The sequence below is a fragment of the Syngnathus scovelli genome, chromosome 4 (genome assembly GCF_024217435.2).
Source record: "Syngnathus scovelli strain Florida chromosome 4, RoL_Ssco_1.2, whole genome shotgun sequence".
Classification (NCBI taxonomy): Eukaryota; Metazoa; Chordata; class Actinopteri; order Syngnathiformes; family Syngnathidae; genus Syngnathus; species Syngnathus scovelli.
In genome coordinates this window covers 501,542-521,977 of record NC_090850.1, presented here as the reverse complement: position 1 = coordinate 521,977, position 20,436 = coordinate 501,542, and the positions used below count along the sequence as shown (strand labels likewise).

Genomic DNA, 20,436 nt, shown 5'->3' with positions numbered 1-20,436 from the left:
AGTGAGAAGGAAGGGTGTCAAAAACAGATTCCACTACTCAAAATAAATTGGTTTATATATTTTAGAGCCTTTATAAAGAGGCACAAAAAATAATAAATTATGACTAAAATAACACAAATTCTCTTCAGAATACTATGGTGAATTAAGATTTCAAAAGCAAAAGGTTTCTTCCACTATCTGTTCTGTCTGATTTATGGAGATATTGCAGTGATCTGTTTTAAAAAAGGTTATCTTATGACAGTTTGCTCTATTGGGGCTTTCTGAATGGGCAGATGGAATTTGGGTGGTATTTAGTGCAATGATGGATCTTGTCCAATGGGATACAGGGCCGCAGGAAACTCCCAAATTTTGAGAACAAAACTGCAAATATATCACTTTGCAACAGAAAGCTTATATTTCGCAGTTTATGAAATAAAATACAATAAAATGCAAACAACAAATAAAAGTTTGCTTGAGTTTACCATATTTAATAAAAGTCAAACTTTAAAGTGGCCCTTACATTATTCCATTTTTCTGTATGCAGCCCTTTGGACACCCCTGGTCTCAAGTAACACAATTTAGAATGCATTGAATGAAAATCTACTTACTGCCATTTTCTATTGCCTGACAAACCAGCACACACATAGAGTAGACAATACAGGCAACAGAGGAGCTATCAACTCCTCCACTCAAAGGCAACAGAAAGCCTGCCTAAGAGGTAAAATAAAATCATCACATATAGTACATTGATATTACACAATCAAATTGTTTGTTGACAGGCAAAGTAAGATGTCATTTGTCAACATTTACTTGGGCTTTCAATCTTACCTGTCCACTCCTCCTTAGGTAGTCCCATAGCCAACAAGCTGGCCCGAGGCTGGAAAAAAAAAACAGGAACAGCGGGGGGTTTACCTGAACAGCGGGGGGTTTACCTAAACAGCTGCACATCACATTCAAGTACAAAACTCATGTTGTTTACCTGATTTCTTCTTCTGGTGTAGGCAAGTGCCATGTTATCGCTTGGTGGGTGGGGAAGAGGATGTCATCATTACTGGATAGAGAAAAGTCAACTTTGATCCTATAGCATGGTTTGAATTCACTTCCCTAGACCAGAGACACAAAGAACAACATTATTATTATATACAGAAAGTGTTGTTTGTCTTTGATGCAAAATGTGTCAAATTTTAACTGTTACGTAAAACATGCATTTCATCCCTGGTTCCACTGCAAGGACATACTTCAGATTTTATTCGTGTTTTTGGTCTTCTGGTCTCAAATTTGAAAATGTGATTTGCAATCATATGTGCTCTTAGATGTTGTCTTTTCCTACTGCTGTTAAAACTACCACTCCTAAGTACAGCCATCTGACCTTTCTGAAAAAAAGGAGTGCTGCAAAGCTGAATATAAGTGGAAAGAAAGACAAGGTGCACGTAAAGTATTGATTCTGTGATTAAATCCCCCTTGGACTGTTTGCACAGACTCTTCCCCAAAAATTAGAATAGATTCAATATATTCAAGAAATAGATTCCTGCAGTTTTTCAATGACAAAATTACTGCAGCTAAGGCTCTTATTTCAAACAGATTTGACCCCTCTGTCGAATGTAACACCGCCAAACGACGGCTGAATTCATTTGAAGCTGTTTCCTTTTTCAGAGGGTGTGTTTTGCTAGATTAAGCCATCTTGTTCCCTTCATGAATCTGTTCCTCTTCACTTTCCATTCTTAAAGCAAAAATAATTGGTAACATCTTTAACAATGAATTTGAGACTACAAATTTTTGCAGAATGAATCTATGTGACATACAGTATTGGCCCGAATATAAGACAACCCTGATTATAAGACGACCCCCTCTTTTTCAAGACTCAAGTGTGAAAAAATACTTTTGGAACACCAAATTTAATTTTTATCCAGAAAATAATTACAGTACATCTGAAACAAATGATCCTGTCGAGTTCTTGAAAGCGGCTGCTCTGAGGACCACGGAAAGCTTTTCTCCGTACATTACACTCTGTGACACCATATTTCACAGCCGCTTTGCAATTGGTTGAAGACTCTGACTCAATTATCACCATCATCTTGAAGTTTGCATCATAACTTCTCAGCAGCTGCTGGTTAACCTGGCCGATCTTCGACCCACTTTTCTCCAGATTGTCGCTACGGTTCTTATTTCAATGCAAAAACCACCGTCTTATATTCTGGCCAATACGGTAATAGGTGACAATTTTCCAATATTTGTAATCTTTTAGAATTTAAATTAATCAATGATAATAACAATGATGAACATAATAATAACCAGACAAGTCTTAAAAGACCGGCACCCATAGAGGGCCTTAAGGACGATTTAAGGAAGCAAAGCCTGTGGGAGAAATTCAACAAATGTGATTTAAATATCTTATCAGTTTTTTTTTTCCTTTAATACACTATAATTTACCCTGCGCTATGGGAATATATCAGAGAAATAACGGCATAAAATAGACTTTGAGTGACGAGAGAACTTAAAAACTAATGTAAGTTCTGTGGAGGTTACTTCGGGAGTACGGGGTGCCGAGCCAATTGATAAGGGCGGTTCGGTCCCTGTATCAACGATGCCAGGGTTTGGTCCGCATTTCCGGCAGTAAGTCGGATTCGTTCCCAGTGAGGGTTGGACTCCGCCAAGGCTGCCCTTTGTCACCGATTCTGTTAATATTTTTTATGGACAGAATTTCTAGGCGCAGTCAAGGCGGTGAGGGTGTCCGGTTTGAGGTCCTCAGCATCGCGTCTGCTTTTTGCAGACGACGTGGTGCTGTTGCCTTCTTCAAGCCGTGGTCTCCAGCTTTCACTGGAGTGGTTCGCAGTCGAGTGTGAAGCGGTCGGGATGAGGGTCAGCACCTCCAAATCCGAGTCCATGGTCCTCGGTCGGAAAAGGATTGAATGCCCTCTCCGGATCGGGGATGAGATCCTGCCCCAAGTGGAGGAGTTCATGTATCTTGGGGTCTTGTTCACGAGTGAGGGCAGGTTGAAGCGCGAGATCGACAGGCGGATTGGTGCAGCGTCGGCAGTAATGCGGACTCTGTACCGGTCTGTCGTGGTGAAGAGAGAGCTGAGCCAAAAGGCAAAGTCACAATAAACTAATAAGTACTTGATGATTTTGCAATTTTGCAACTCTGCCACCAAGTGGTCGGAGTTAACCACTACAATGCTCTATTAACCTGATTTTAAGTGGAGAAGTGGCCGGGAGTCTTATCTACCCATTAATAAAATAAAAATAAGTTGACAAGAATACTTGTCCATGGGATCCTACGTCATTAATGTCAATGACAAGTATTCTCGTCACTGGCATATGAAGAGTTAAGAAGGGGGACTAGGGAGTGTATGCCAAATACAGAAAAATCACACATTAACAGGGTTATCCGGGATGCATTGGCATTTGGCTCTTCTGCCTCCAGTTAACACCTGACGTCATCATGATGTAGCCATGAAGGGGCCATTCTCCCAAGCCCACACAATCTCTCTCTCTCTCTCTCTCTCTCTCTCTCTCTCTCTCTCTCTCTCTCTCTCTCTCTCTCTCTCTCTCTCCCCCCTCCTCATTCATGCCAATGGTGAATATACTGAATGTGAAATTATGATTGTGAAAAGTGTAATCTTGAACTAAAACAGTTCAAAAAAGTTACTCACCAGCTGAAGCTGACAAGACTCTCCTCTATAGCAGCGCACATCCTCTAGGTCCAGAGTGGCTGTGATCACCTCCTAAAAACAATGAAAATTACTGCATTTGACATAAATTGGCATTTATTCTTAATAACAATTGCAGTTAAGTTTGTTCTTTCCAAGGAGACGGTTGTAAGTAAACCTCAGTCAGTTTTTAGGAATTAACAAGATTTCTGTATAAAATTATCATAAAATGCTGCTCTTTCATTAATGCCATAACCAGACAATCACAGATTTACTGTAAACCAGGGCTGTCTAAACATTTTTCAATGACATGCATACATACATACATACATACATACATACATACATACATACATACATACATACATACAGACCAGGGACGTGCGGTCAGAGGAGGCGTGGCCCCCCTTGCCATCATGAAAAGGGGAAAAAAACAAATTCAATTGTTTTCATAATAAAGTTTTTTCCTTTTAATTTTAGTAGTTTTGTATCATTTTGAACCAAAACCGCTGAATTTTTACAGTTATGTTAAAACCGAAGACGAGTCGCTCGGAGGAGCCAACTTCCTGCCTTGCCTCCACACAGGATTGTGTAATCACACGGCTGCCTATTCTGACAGGCTATGCAGTTAGACTGAACTGCTGTCTGTCCCTATGTCGCTATTTAAGTGGTCAAACACTGTGGCTATATTACCGTAATTGTCGGACTATAAGGTTTTTTTTTTTATAGTTTGGGTGGCAGGGCGACTTATACTGAGGAGCGACTTATATGTAAATTTTTTCACAAATTTTCAAAATTAAAAAAAAAAAAGTAAAAAGTTAAACTGCGATAAACGAACCACGATGTAGCAAGGGATTACTGTAATTTGAATTTCAAGTGACGTCAGTGGCGCGGCGCGGCGATTGTTTACATAAAAGACAAAGATTCGATCACGGGATGACGAAGGGCCCCACGTACTACCAGCATCATTAGCGGCTTTGTTTGTGAAACGGAGGACGAAGAGTTTGAAGGATTACTGCTGAACGTCAACAAAACCAAGGAAATTGTTGTTGACTTCCGGAAGGGTCACACCCAACACCTGCCGTTGACCATCGACGGTGCTGTGGTGGAGAGGGGGAGCAGCACCAAATTCCTGGGGGTGCACATCAGTGAGGACCTCTCCTGGTCCGCCAACACCGCATCACTGGCGAAGAAAGCTCAGCGCCACCTGTACTTCCTGCGGAAACTCAGGCGAGCAAGTGCTCCTCCGGCCGTCATGACTACATTCTACCGTGGCACCATTGAGAGCGTCCTCTCCAGTTGTATCGCTGTCTGGGGTGGTAGCCGCACTGAATACAACATGAAGGCCCTGCAGCGCATAGTGAACACAACTGGTAAGATTATTGGTGCTTCACTCCCCTCCCTGAAGGGCATTTACGCCTCCCATCACGCCCGCAAGGCGGCCACAATTGTGAGTGATGTGAGTCACCCTGCTCACTCTTTGTTTGATCTTCTGCCCTCTGGGAAGAGGTACAGGAGCCTGCGCTCCCGCACCGCCAGACTCACCAACAGCTTCATTCTCCAGGCTGTTAGGATCCTGAACTCTCTTCCCCCTTCTGCGTAGCATCCTGTACTTATTTATTGTGTTATTTGTTTATTTATTATTTATTCATCACTCTTATTTATTCATTGATTATTCCTTCTTGTTTTATTTTTCTTGTGTTGTTTACTTGTATGTACATTGTGAACTATGTCTTGTCACCGTGGGATAGTGGGAACGAAATTTCGATCTCTTTGTGTGTCTTGGCATGTGAAGAAATTGACAATAAAGCGGACTTTGACTTTAACTTTTACTTAATGATTTGGAGTGACACAGAAGGTTTGAAAAACTATTATGGCTTCTACGCACGCCCGGTCCTACTCTACGGAGCTTTCTTTCACCTCCGTGGACTGAAGTTGGGGGCTGGCGCTCGGCCGGGTGGCTGTCCAGGGACGGTGGATGGGGCTTGGACATGGCTTTTACGCATGCCCGGTCCTACTCTACGGAGCTCTCTTTCACCTCCGTGGATGGAAGTCGTGGGCTGGCGCTCGGCCGGGTGGCTGTCCGGGGACGGTGGATGGGGCTCGGACATGGCTTTCACGCACACCCGGTCCTATTCTATGGAGGTCTCTTCCACCTCCGTGGCTGGAAGTGCCACCTCCGGGGATGGAAGTTCACGCCGCCACACACCTGGAAGTCGACGCCGGTGCTTGGGGCCATGTGGTGGTGAACTATTTATGTTATAGTTATTTGATATATTTTCTTTCGTATAGCAACTTGTATATGTTTTTATTGTTACAGTTCAGTGCTTGTTGGCTCGTTGAACTCTTGTTTTGTTAAAGAAAGAGACGTTTACAAACCCACGTCTTTCCTTGTATTTTGTTAACGCTGTAATATCGTTATACACTAGATCTGTGGAATAACGACGAGGCTGACATCAGGGCGCACGCGCGGTGTTGTTGACAAAGGACGAGGAATTTGACCGATGGATTTAATGATTTGGAGTGACATAGATGGTTTGATATTATTGCTTATATAATAGTTATTTGATATATACTTTATATGTCGTTGTATGGGTCTGTGGAATATTTAGAATATTTAGACGTCAGGCGCGCGGCGCATACGCGGCATCGTTTCCATAAAGGACGATCGATGGATTTAATGAATTGGAGTGACACAGATGGTTTTATAAACGTGTTATTTATGTAATAGTTATTTGAATAACTGAATGTTACGTCAGGCCTGTTCTCAGATCTTCGTTTGTCTTTATGTCACGTTAGCATACCTATGGTTTAGCCTGTTGTTGCTCGTTCATGTCTGTTCTTGGTGTTGGATTTTGTCGAATAAATTTCCCCCAAAATGCGACTTGTACTCCGGAGTGACTTAAATATATATGGGGTTTTTTTTACGTTATTGTGCATTTTATGGTTGATGCGACCTATATTCCGCAGCGACTTTTAGTCCGAAAATTACGGTAACTAATTTCCGTATTTAAGCTGATGTATATAATATCTAGTGTTTTTTTTGCCATCTGTAACATCGTGTTTCTTTAGATGAACAAAACGGCTTTGATACGAGACCTTACGGAGGCAGCGAAAAAAAATTTCTCCAGCCTTATGGCAGGGGCCGCTTGTGATCCTGGGATGCTTCATGGGCCCACCTGTAGAATAAGTGACCTCCAGTTCAAATTTACAGTGAACAACTGAGGAGCAGTCGTCAATTTATTTCGTTTTACATTCGTTTTTTTTTTTGTTTTTACAATTTGTTTTACAATGGAGGATTACATATCCAAACGATTTTCAACTATGGATTTTCGGTCGAAGCAGGAGGTCATCAGCAAAGGAAAACCAACTCCGGAGTTAAAAGGTTTGATTCGGACAACGGACTTCGGAGCATGTCTTTTCAAACGGAGTGGTACGCACGATCGAAAATTAAATAATGAATAAGCCACTCTAGAGCAGCATTCCCCAACCTTTTTTGTGACACGATTAGGTGTCGGACAAATTTTACCTGGGGGGGATCACGTCAGTGCCTCCGCAGTCATGAACTTCACCGCACATCACTGATACATACATACATACATACATACATACATACATACACATATAGGATGGGGTGGGCCACTTACTAGAAATCAGGTATCTAGGCTTGTCTTTAGTGTATTAAAGTTCAAAAAAATCTATTAAAAGTGGTGCCATCCATCCATTTTCTATACCGCTTGTCCCAGCAGTCATCGGGCAGTAGGCGGGGGGCACCCTGAACCGGTTGCCAGCCGATCGCAGGGCACACTGAAACGAACAACCATCCGCACTCGCACTCACACCTAGGGGCAATTTGGAGCGCTCAATCGGCCTACGAGGCATGTTTTTGGGATGTCGGAGGAAACTGGAGGTGCCCAGAGAATACCCACGCGGGCATGGGGAGAACATGCAAACGCCACACAGGGAGGGTTGGAGGTGGAATCGAACCGGCACCCTCCTAACTGTGAGGCAGACGTGCTAATCAGTGCGCTACCAAGCCGCTCGGTGAAACATATTGTTGAATATAAATAAAGACAGCAGTGCAATCATCACAGCTTTCCATAAATGGATCTTTGTTGATTTATTCAAAAAACGCTTCGGTAGCTCATTCTCAGAACAGCAGCTTCAGATTTCTTCGTGGACATAAGATTTACAGTACAATGATAAAACAAAAAAGGGTTAACTTGGACTGGTAAACTTTTTATTTAGTTATTTAAGGTAGAGTATTTTCTGCACTATAAGGCACACTGGATCATAAGGCGCACCTTCATTGAATCTTATTTTTGAATTTTTTTCATATATAGGGCACACCGGATTAAAAGGCGCATTGAATAGATACTATTGCATCAAACTGGGGTTGACTAGGGTTGCGTTATGCATCCACTAGATGGTGCTGTGCTAAAGGGAATGTCAACCCAGTCAATGAGTTTAAGAAAAAGTCCAACTACCATTCCGTATGAAAGTGATATGGTTTGGCGTCTTACTTGGTCCAGCAACCCCACTCATTTTTGATGGTCATAAACTTTCTTTAGTTTAAAAGAAAAAAGCGAGTGGGCGTGTTGATGCGTGATGCGTTGATTAGCTTCTTAGTTTTGGTGCTGGGTTTGTGTATGTGCAGCCAAAAAGCTGCGGTGAGGGGGTGTGGTCACTGTCTATTGCGCATGTGATTGCCTCTCGACAGGCTTACCTGTATGTCAATTAAGCAAAGGGATGAAACTGATGAGGTTTGGCTTCTTACTTGGTCCAGCAACCTCACTCATTTTTGATGGGATAAACTTTCTTTAGTTTAAAAGAAAAAAGCGAGTGCACGCATTGATGCATAATGTGTGGATTGGCTTATTCGCTTTGGTGCCGGGTTTGAGTATGCACAGCTAAACGTGCTGCCGTGAGGGGGCGGGTGCGGTTCACTGTGATTGCCTCCCCACAGGTTTACCTGTATGTCAATCAAGTGATGAGATGAAAGTGATATGGTTTGGCTTCTTACTTGGTCCAGCAACCCCACTCATTTTTGATGGTCATAAACTTTCTTTAGTTTAAAAGAAAAAAGCAAGTGCGCGTGTTGATGCGTAATGCGTTAACTTGTTAGTTTTGGTGCCGGGTTGATGTATGCACAGTCAAAAAGCTGTGGTGAAGGGGGTGGGTCTGGTTCACTGTGATTGCCTCCCGACAGGCTTACCTGTATGTCAATCAAGCAATGGGATGGATTCTACCCTGTAGAAAAAATGTTTTTTTTTTTTAAATGTCAGGCGATCGACCAGTAGTAGCCTATTTTCGGTGACGCCCCTGACCACGGTTGCCATAATGCTGAAAGCAATGCGACCTTGTAATTTACTAGTCGTACTGAAACATTTTGGCAGAGTGCTGTGTATAACCAGTATGGATCAGCAAATTCATCAATTGATCCATATATAAGACGCTCTGCATTATAACGCGCACTGTGGTTTTATGAATAAATCATAAGTTTTTAAGTGTGCCCTATAAAGATAATACAGTATTACGCTTAGCATCACACCTATTAACGTTCGTTTGAAACGGTTGGCAACATTAACATACTAATCTGGACTTAATAACAGAAGTGCGTACATCCATCCATCCATCCATTTTCTTCCGCTTATCCGGGGTCGGGTCGCGGGGGCAGCAGCTTTAGGAGGGACTCCCAGACTTCCCTCTCCGCAGCCACTTTGTCCAGTTTATCCCGGGGGATCCCGAGATGTTCCCAGGCCAGCTGAGAGACAGTCTCTCCAGCGCATCCTGGGTCGTCCACGGGGTCTCCTACCGGTGGGACATGCCCGGAACACCTCCCCACCTGCACGAGCCACCTCATCTGGCTCCTCTCAACGTGGAGGAGCAGCGGTTCTACTCCGAGTCTCTCCCGGATGACCGAGCTTCTCACCCTATCTCTAAGGGAGAGCCCGGACACCCTACGGAGAAAACTCATTTCGGCCGCTTGTATCCGAGATCTCATTCTTTCGGTCACAACCCTTAGCTTGTGACCATCGGTGAGGGTAGGAGCGTAGATCGACCGGTAAATTGAGAGCTTTGCGTTTTGGCTCAGCTCTCTCTTCACCATGACGGACCGGTACAGAGTCCGCATTACAGCCGACGCTGCTCCGATCCGCCTGTCGATCTCACGCTCCATCCTACCCTCGCTCGTAAACAAGACCCCAAGATACTTGAACTCCTCCACTTGGGGCAGGATCTCATCCCCGATCCGGAGAGGGCATTCCACCCTTTTCCGACCGAGGAACATGGACTCAGATTTGGAGTTCCTGACCCTCATCCCGACCACTTTGCACTCGGCTGCGAACCACTCCAGTGAGAGCTGTAGATCACGGCTTGTAGAAGCCAACAGCACCACATTGTCTGCAAAAAGCAGAGATGCAATGCTGAGGTCCCCACACCGGACACCCTCAATGCCTCAGCTGCGCCTAGAAATTCTGTCCATAAAAGTTATGAACAGAATCGGTGACAAAGGGCAGCCTTGGCGGAGTCCAAGTGCGTACAATTTTCGTAAATTCTTCTGGTGAGTTTTAGCTGCGCTGGGTATGTAAATCAGGCCATCCAGCTGCAGTAATGATCTCATGGCACTCGTGCTTAAAATCTGGACGAATGTCAGTTGATCAAGGACCAAATCTGCATCAGATGAAATCAGATGACTTTGCATGTAAAGTATGTGCACTGTGCCCAGCAGTGTTGTGTGTTAACAAGAAAAACACAAGTGGTGGGTAAAAACAGGCTAGTGACAGAATTGATGTGCATTATTGATAATTGTTGCATGTTTACTTGTGCATAAATGGTTAGTAACACACGGGTACTGTGTAATACATCTTTTACGCACCTAAATTGGGAACAGCATTGATGTTTCTGAAGTCCTGCACTTTTTTTGGGAACATTATTTTGGCGACTTTAACAAGGCAGTCTTTTAAGAGGTCTCCATCTGAAAAAGGCTTGCCAGCCATGTCTTGTGATGAGTTGGGTGACCTCATGGCTGGCCATTGTAGCCTTTTTTTTGAAGAAATATACACTCAACCAACATGTCTGAAATTTTCTGTAATCACTTTCGTTTCTTTGGTTCTGCCATGTTTAGTATCTTGAGGTAATTTTTTTCTTGGTCTACTTTTGTACTTTTTGGTAGAGAAACTGCCTTGATCAACAGTAGTAGTAGAACAGTAGCTCTCCCTGGTGTTAAAATTAAAAAGTGCAACACTTGGGCAAAGGTTGAAGTGTGGTCCATATTATTTTCTATTTATAAAATTTCTTGTGGCCAAAATAAAAATGGCCTGCAGGCTGTATTTTGGACACCCCAGCTGTAAACTTTCAACTAAAACCACACAAATAATTGTGCTTTCATGTTTCTGATGAACATAAATCGAAAGGTCACAGGACAGGGTAGGTGACAGTACTGCATGTGATTCTTGTTGAACTGGTTGACCTTTGGTGTCAATAACCTTAATCAAACATGATTTTAGGTGGCACGGTGCGCATGTCCACCTCACAGTTCAGAGGGTGCGGGTTCAATTCAACCTCCGGCCCTCCCTGTGTGGAGTTTGCATGTTCTCCCCGTGCCTGCGTGGGTTTTCTCCGGGCACTCCGGTTTCCTCCCACATCCCAAAAACATGCATTGTAGGCTGATAGAGCACTTCAAATTGCCCATAGGAGTGAGTGCGAGTACAGATGGTTGTTCGTTTCTGTGTGCCCTGCAACTGGCTGGAAACTGGTTCAGGGTGTCCCCCGCCTACTGCCCGATGATGGCAGGGATAGGCTCCAGCACGCCCGCGACCCCTGTGGTCTGTTAGAAATAATCTGTCAGAAATTGACAGTATTCACCAACAGATACTACTAATACACTGTGAAAAAAACCTTTACACATTTAGCCCGTACGCAAATATTACACAGGCAGTGCATACAGTCTATTTTCCTGTGAGAACTTGAAGCAAGAAATTTGTTAAATGACACCAAATTTGCTAATCGGCAACCAGCTAAGGACATTGCAGCCACAGTTCCTCAAATATTTCCTCTATATCAGGGGTCACCAACCTTTCTTAAACCGAGAGCTACTTCCTGGGTACTGATTAAGCGAAAGGGCTACCAGTTTGACACACACTTCTGAAATAGCCAATTTGCTCAATTTGGCTTTCACTATGTGTTATTAATGTCATTTCCAGTTCACATGTAAGTGAGATTTTAACAAGAATAGCAAAAATACAGTCAAACCTTGGTTTTTGACCACAATCCGTTCCAGAAGGCAGTTCGAGAAGCGAATCGGTCGGATTCCGAATCTATTTTTCCCATTACAAATGATGAAAACATTTTTAATCCGTTTCAAGACAAAAAAAACCCCGCCTTTTTTAAGCATTTTTTCATTTGCGCATATTTGACCGATCGCGCAACTGCAGCACACCGCCGAACGCGCAACCGTAGTGCGTCGCCCACCACGCAACTGCACCGCGCTGGTCGCATCATTGTGACAGAGCCGTCGCTGAAATGTAGAAAATATTTTTAAAGTCGTGATGTACTTTCCAAAATTTAAGTGGACCTAAGTTTGCAGGGAACTTAATTTTGTCCGATCGCGCAACTGCAGCGCACCGCCGAACGCGCAACAATAGCGCGTCGCCGACCACGCAACTGCACCGCACTGGTCGCATTATTGTGACAGGGCCGTCGCTAAAATTTAGAAAATATTTTTAAAGTCCTGATGTACTTTCCGAAATTTGAGTGGACCTCAGTGCGCAGGGAGCAGATTTTGGTCCGATCGCGCAACCGCAGTGCGCCGGGCACTCACTGTCGCATTGCTTTAAGAGCGTCTTTGTGTTTTAGGATGGCTTTACTGCTCCCACTTGCTTTCTTTGGAGGCATGATTAGGGGTTAATACAATCCCAAAGTAACGAAAATACAGTAACGAACGGAGTCAGTCGGCATCCGGGCCGCGCGGTCGGGTTTTCTCAGTTCCTTTTGGCTCTTCTCGCAAGGTTCAACCTCCAAATTTTGATCGACAACCAAAGCAAAAAAATCTCGAATTTTTCGTTTGAATTCCGATTTGTTTGAGAACCGGGACGTTCGAAAACCGAGGTTTGACTGTATAATAAATAGATGCAGCTCACTGACAAGTGCCGCTATTTCAGCAAATTTTAGAACAGTCCTGCGGACAACTCATGCAGTCCTCACGGGCGACCTGGTGTTGGTGACCGCTGCTCTATAACATGGCCCGCTAAAGATCAGCTGAGGTACTGCCCATTCTTTATTATGCCATTTTTTTTGTGTGCATCATGTCCAATCTCTTGTCATAAGTAAGAGCTCACTGTATTCCTATTGGTTAAAGCCCAAGAACCCCTCGAAGGATGACGTACGTAGGTTATGTCACACTGCAGCAAGACGAACAGAAATTCTGACATGCCAGAATTTTGTGGTAATGGTCGTGAGCAATTCCAGAGGCTAGCGTCGAATCGTGGATTATGTCACAATAAGAGCTCACTGTATTCCTCTTGGTCAATGCCCAATAACCACTTGTAGGACGACGTAGGTTATGTTATACTATGCGGCATGACAAACAGTCATTCTGACATGCCTGACTTCCGTCGTAGTGGTCATGAGCCATTCCAGATGCTAGCATAGAATTGTGGATTATGTCACACTACACTGGCTGCGATACGTCAAGACCAACTCAAAATCGGTAATGACACGCCAGGTTTGTCTGCGAGACGTCTGTCAGCTCATTATCCGGCTACATTCGAGTCGTCTGCCGTCGGTATTCAATGGATGAATGACTTTTAGTTATGCAATCATGAAACTGTTTTGTTCAGTAGACATGATACCACAGTGGAACAATGTTTAACACCATTAGTAAAATGGTTCTGGATTTATTCTGGGTTCCTATTTCTGGGTTTCTCAATAGACTCCAGCTTCTTCTATTAATCACAGTGAGTGTGAGCACAAAGAAACAAGTGAAGAATTGTTATCAAATCACACTTGAACAAATACTATTAACTCTTAATTTCCAAACTTACCACCTCAGTCAAAGAAAACTGTGCTCCATGCGCCACAATGCCCCCATTGACAACCACCATGGCACAACCATCATAATACAGTCTGTCTCCGTCACAACCCCTCTGGTTTGCATACAAGTAGATACCGCCACTCTGTAAGTGAACCAAAAATACACAGAATGTAAATTTATCAATACTAGATTGATTTTAAATGCAATTCAGATTTTATTTCTAGGCATATACGTACATCTGGATAGGAAACAACACAGTACACTGCATCAATTGTAATAAAACAAACAATTGAACCATAAAAATCTACAACTGCAGCTGAAGGCTATAGCTGTTTTGAGAGGTCTTGTCTCCTGCAAATGAGCAACTGCTCATCCAGGCCCCTCTGATGCACACTGAGCTCAAGCTTCGAGTCTTATTAAACGCCCAATGACCTTTTGAGGCAGACAGAGAGAGCGAGAGAGCGAGCGACTGAGATTCTTTATTGAATCCCCAGGGGAAATTCAGTTGCCAGCAGTATCTACACCCAAAAGTGGGCACACGAGAGGTTAATGAACAAATATGCAGTTGTTACATAACAAACAAAACATAACTGAAACCTGAAAAATATTATGAATTAATAATTAAATGGATAAATAAATAAATATACAATATCAACATCGGACACAACAAAAACTACAAACAAAATAAAATAATAGATCCACAGTAGATGCAACAGATACCCGTGATTAAAAAAATAAAAAAATTAAACACAAACAGCAGATTTGATATTTTCGTCCAAAAATAATCAATTTCTATTGGTTCATATTAAATATGATATTATAATATTTGCATATTCTCCCCGTGCTTGCATGGGTTTTCTTAGGATAGTTTTGCTCAGCTATGGGCAAACTACGGCCCGCGGGCCTCATCCAGCCCACGGGGCGGTTTAATACAGCCCGCCAAACCTGAATAAATTGTATTATTAAACTTTTTTTTGGGCCATTTTCCCTGCAATCACTATGTTTCCCCAATAGATGGCGAAGTGCCCGCCCGCGCATTTACTCGCGGAAGCCGATACAGAAAGCTCGGTGCACACTCACAAGTGCGTGTACGTACTAAGTAGTACAGACCCAGCGCACTTCGTGCTCTATTTCTATCAATGCCACCCACAAACCTTCTCCTGGAATCCTTCCATTAAAATGAGTGGCCCGAGGAAAAGAAAGGTGGACACTGAGTGAAAAAGAGTGGACAATTTGGCTCGACCTACGTGTGTGAGCAGATGTTCAGCCACATGAACGTCAACAAAGCATGTCACAGATCTAGGTTAACGGACCGACACCTCGGCTCTATTCTAAGAATTACCACAACAAATTTTACTCCAGACCATGATGCACTAGCAAAAAATAGAGGCCAACAATACTATTGATTTCTTTATTTAGGTGTATTCTTTCACTGATTACTCAAGATAATGTATTTGGTCAGAATGTTTGCCGTTTGATGTGATTTCACCTCATTACATAAACATATTTCATAAATCTGACCTGCAAGCGCTGAAGTGATGGAAACTATTATTCATAATAACATTGTCGTATTTAATGAGAATCACAGATAGTAGATTTTTGGTGAAATATTTTTTTAATGCTGTTAATAAATGCATTTATTTTCATAAAGCTTCTTTTCAAATATCCATGCTTTACTACCTACTAAAATTACAAACCTTTTATGCAATGACCTTTACATGTTATTTCTATTACGTCACACAAACACTACATCCATCTGCTCCTGGTTCGGCCCTCCGGTCAAAATTTAGAACCAAACTCGGCCCGCCACTCAAAAAGTTTGCCCACCCCTGGTCTAGCTTCATCCCATTTTCCAAAACCGTGCGACCCTCTTGAAGATGAGTAGTTTGGAAGATGAAGGAATGATTAAATGAATAATATACAATCATTATAGAAATACCCCTCCGTGAGCCGTCACCTTATCGTGGTGGAGGGGTCTGAGTGCCCCTATGATCCTAGGAGCCATGTTGTCGGGGGCTTCATGCCCCTGGTAGGGTCACCCATAGCAAACGGGTCCTAGGTGAGGGGCCAGACAAAGCACAGCTCACAGAAGCCCCTTATGATGACTAAAATAAATGGACTTCGTTTTCCCTCTCCCGGACGCGGGTCACCGGGGCCCCCCTCTGGAACCAGGCCTGGAGGCGGGGCTCGAAGGCGAGCGTCTGGTGGCCGGACCTTCGCCCATGGGGACCGGGCGGGCACAGCCCGAAAAGGAAAAGTGGGTCCCCCTTCCCATGGGCTCACCACCTGTGAGAGGGGCCAAAGGGGTCGGGTGCAGTGTGAGCTGGGCGGTGGCCAAAGGTAGGGACCTTGGCGGTCTGATCCCCGGCTGAAGAAGCTGGCTCTTGGGACATGGAATGTCACCTCTCTGGCTGGAAAGGAGCCTGAGCTGGTGTGCGAGGCAGAAAAGTTCCGACTAGATATAGTCGGACTAGCCTCCACGCACAGTTTGACTTCCGGTACAAGCCCTCTCGAGAGGGGCTGGACTCTCTTCCACTCCGGAGTTGCCCACGGTGAGAGGCGTCGAGTAGGTGTGGGTATACTTATTGCCCCCAGGCTGGGCGCCTGCACATTGGGGTTCACCCCGGTGAACGAGAGGGTAGCCTCCTCCCTCCGCCTTCGGGTGGGGGGACGGGTCCTGACTGTTGTTTGTGTCTATGCACCAAACGGCAGCTCAGAGTACCCACTCTTCTTGGGGTCCCTGGAGGAAGTGCTGGAGAGCGCCCCTTCTGGGGACTCCATCGTTCTACTGGGTGACTTCAATGCTCACGTGGGCAATGACAGTGAGACCTGGAAGGGCGTGATTGGGAGGAACCCCCCCCCCCCCCCCGATCTGAACCCGAGCGGTGTTCTATTATTGGACTTCTGTGCTCGACACGGATTTTCTATAATGAACACCATGTTCAAACATAAGCGTGTCCATGTGTGCACTTGGCACCAGGACACCCTAGGCCGCAGTTCGATGATCAACTTTGTAGTCGTGTCATTGGATTTGCGGCCGCATGTTTTGGACACTCGGGTGAAGAGAGGGGCGGAGCTGTCAACTGATCACCACCTGGTGGTGGGTTGGCTCCGATGGTGGGGGAAGATGCCGGTACGACCTGGCAGACCCAAACGCTCTGTGAGGGTCTGCTGGGAACGTCTGGCGGAATCCCCTGTCAGGAAGAGCTTCAACTCCCACCTCCGGCAGAGCTTTTCCCACGTCCCAGGGGAGGCAGGGGACATTGAGTCCGAGTGGACCATGTTCTGCGCCTCCATTGTTGAGGCTTAGCTGTGGCCCTAAAGTCGTTGGTGCCTGTCGTGGCGGCAATCCCCGAACCCGCAGGTGGACACCGGCGGTAAGGGAGGCCGTCAAGCTGAAGGAGTCCTATCGGGCCGTTCTGGCTTGCGGGACTCTGGAGGCAGCTGACAGGTACCGGATGGCTAAGCGGAACGCGGCTTCGGCGGTGGCTGAGGCAAAAACCCGGGCATGGGAGGAGTTTGGCGAGGCCGTGGAGAATGACTTCCGGATGGCTTCGAAGAAATTCTGGTCCACCATCCGGTGTCTCAGGAGGGGGAAGCAGTGCAACGTCATCACTGTTTACAGTGGGGATGGCGTGCTGCTGACCTCGTCTCGGGACATCATGAGTCGGTGGGGAGAATACTTCGAAGACCTCCTCAATTCCACCTACACGCCTTCCATTGTGGAAGCAGGAACTGGGGACTCTGAGGCGGGCTCTCCAATCTCTGAGGTTGAAGTCACTAAGGTAGTTAAAAAACTCCTCGGTGGCAAGGCCCCGGGGTTGGATGAGATCTGCCCGGAGTTCTTAAGGGCTCTGGATGTTGTGGGGCTGTCATGGCTGACACGCCTCTACAACATTGCGTGGACATCGGGGACAGTACCTCTGGATTGGCAGACTGGGGTGGTGGTTCCCCTCTTTAAGAAGGGGGACTGGAGGGTGTGTTCCAATTACAGGGGAATCACACTCCTCAGCCTCCCTGGTAAGGTGTATTCAGGGGTGCTGGAGAGGAGGGTCCGTCGGGAGGTCGAACCTTGGATTCAGGAAGAGCAGTGTGGCTTTCGTCCTGGCCGTGGAACAGTGGACCAGCTCTACACCCTCAGCAGGATCCTCGAGGGTGTGTGGGAGTTCGCCCAACCAGTCCACATGTGTTTCGTGAACTTGTAGAAGGCGTTCGATCGTGTCCCTCGGGAGGTTCTGTGGAGGGTGCTTCGGGAGTACGGAGTGCCGAGCCAACTGCTAAGGGCGGTTCGGTCCCTGTATCACCGATGCCAGAGTTTGGTCCGCATTTCCGGCAGTAAGTCGGATTCGTTCCCAGTGAGGGTTGGACTCCGCCAAGGCTTTCCTTTGTCACCGATTCTGTTGATAACTTTTATGGACAGAATTTCTAGGCGCAGCCGAGGCGTTGAGGGGGTCCGGTTTGAAGACCTCAGCATCGCATCCCTGCTTTTTGCAGACGACGTGGTGCTGTTGGCTTCTTCAGGCCGTGATCTCCAGCTCTCACTGGAGCGGTTCGCAGCCAAGTGTGAAGCGGTCGGGATGAGGGTCAGCACCTCCAAATCCGAGTCCATGGCCCTCGATCGGAAAAGGGTGGAATGCCCTCTCCGGATCGGGGATGAGATCCTGCCCCAAGTGGAGGAGTTTAAGTATCTTGGGGTCTTGTTCACGAGTGAGGGCGATAATTAGAGAAGGTTTATGTCCAACAGGGGGGGTGGGCGATTAATAGAGAACACTTTTTGTCCGATCACCAAGAGGCACTGAAATTGGCGATAATATGTATATTTTCCTTATGTAGTATGCAATACCTGCATCTCACTGGTGTTCTTAACACAAGAACAGCGGCTGTTTTGATCCACCTCTAACAGCGGGGTGCGTCAATTGACGCTCCATCGATGCGACACGTTACCGTCACACATCACATGTTGCGCACGTCATGTTATCGCGATCGTCTTGTTCGAGCGCACGCCCCGATAACGTAATTGTGTGAGGATATTGTAGCGGAGTGACAAGTGTAATTGTATCATAGTTTATGGAGAAAACCAATTTAAAAGGGACATTCGACGTGCTGTCAAATCAGTCATATTTAAACTTGTGCAATGACGTCGGCATGCGGTCACGGAGGAAAACGTAAGTTTTGGGGGGAATTTTTAGCAGCATGGGCGATAATTAGAGGTATCAATGTTTTTTATTTATGTCATCGCTAACACACACTGGGCGATTATTAGAATATGGGTGATAATTAGAATAAATACGGTAGTTATTTGAGGTCAGTTTGACACCGGGCAGGTTTGGTTGTATGACTCATCATATAAAAGCTTTCCCGGTAGTCAGTCGGTCGGTTGCTCTCGCTGTCTGTCGACTTACACCGGCTAAAGTTTAAAGACAAATTCGAGTTTTTAGCCTCAGCCTAGTCTTCAGATTGAGATTACAAGACGTCAACTTGATTCTTTAGGCCAGGGGTGTCAACTTCATTTTTGTCACGGACCGCATCACAGTCATAGTTTCCTCCGGAGAGACATTATGATTGGCCCGCCACATCATTTTAAGTGGCCCGCGAAGACAAATCGTGCATCGACTTTGTATCATTACTAAAATTACAAATTGTATTCACTTTTAAAAAAAATAATATTGCTTGCAATTTTTATTACCATTCGTCTTTTTAAAATATTTGAAATTTTTACTAGTCTAGATTTCAAAACTAGTTATTCATCAGTTTGTTTTGTGGCCTATAATATATAGATATATGTATATAGAAGACGTTGACAATCATAATGTACCTCCGAGGGAAACTATGACTGCGATGCGACCCGCGACAAAAATTAGTTTGACACCCCTGTTCTCAACCCCGCAGACTTTTTTTTGGCTCTCGGGGTCACTAAAAGATTAGCATTTTGCGAACGAAGGTTACAGGACAGAATGTAAGGTACAACTAGGAAGACGAAACGAGAAGGCGCTATGCAGTGTTTTATAGGTTAATAAAAGAACCCTGAAGTCCCATCTTAAATGGACCGGGAGCCAATATAAATTAGCTAATATTGGGGTAATGTGATCAGATTTTCTCGTTCGTGTGAGCAGTCTCGCCGCAGCTTTTTATACCAACTGTAGACTTTTAATACTGGACTTTGGAAGACCAGAGAACAATATGTTACAGTAATCAAGGTGCGACGTAATAAACTCATGTATAATAATTTCCGCATCACGAGTTGAAAGAATCGGACAAATCTTAGCAATATTACGGAGGTGAAAAAAGTTATGTTCTTAATGTGTTTTTGAAAGAAGAGCATTTGGTCAAATATAACACCGAGATTGGTTACAGTATCACTTTGGGTGATAATTATCCATATTTACAGTGGTTTCCTTAAATAGGTGGTGATAACGAACAGGACCAATTAACAACATTTTGGTTTTATCTGGGTTAAGACGTAGGAAATTGAGAGACATACATTGTTTAATTCCAGCAAATCACGCCTCAAGATTACAACAATGCCACGGATTTGTCATCGATAACGGCATATATAGTTGGGTGTCATCCGCATAAAATTGAAAACTAATGTTATATTTATGTACAATGTCCCCAAACAGATTCTTATAAATACTAAATAGTATTGGTCCGAGTACGGGACACCACACGTAACACTAGTGAACTCAGAGGTCGTATTACCATGGACCATGCGGTGGATCCTGTCAGATAGATAAGAATTAAACCAACAAAGTGCTGACCCTGAAATACCAACGC

The 20,436-nt window shown here is 44.7% G+C and overlaps 1 protein-coding gene across 4 annotated transcripts in view; it reads right to left on the bottom strand.

The window, feature by feature from the left end:
• The window catches only part of LOC125966890 (glutamine-dependent NAD(+) synthetase), a 106,543-nt gene that overhangs the window by 15,996 nt on the left and 70,111 nt on the right, over positions 1-20,436 (bottom strand). For all 4 annotated transcript variants that reach the window (XR_007480564.2, XM_049717450.1, XM_049717452.1 and 1 more), the window contains 5 exons: positions 13,673-13,804; positions 3,633-3,704; positions 959-1,083; positions 808-856; positions 588-690 (listed from right to left, as the gene is read on the bottom strand). Coding sequence is in view for 3 of the 4 variants with exons in the window: in XM_049717450.1 (XP_049573407.1) it covers positions 588-690; positions 808-856; positions 959-1,083; positions 3,633-3,704; positions 13,673-13,804 (481 nt within the window). In the remaining variant the exon portion in view is untranslated. The remainder of the gene's footprint in view (positions 1-587; positions 691-807; positions 857-958; positions 1,084-3,632; positions 3,705-13,672; positions 13,805-20,436) is intronic.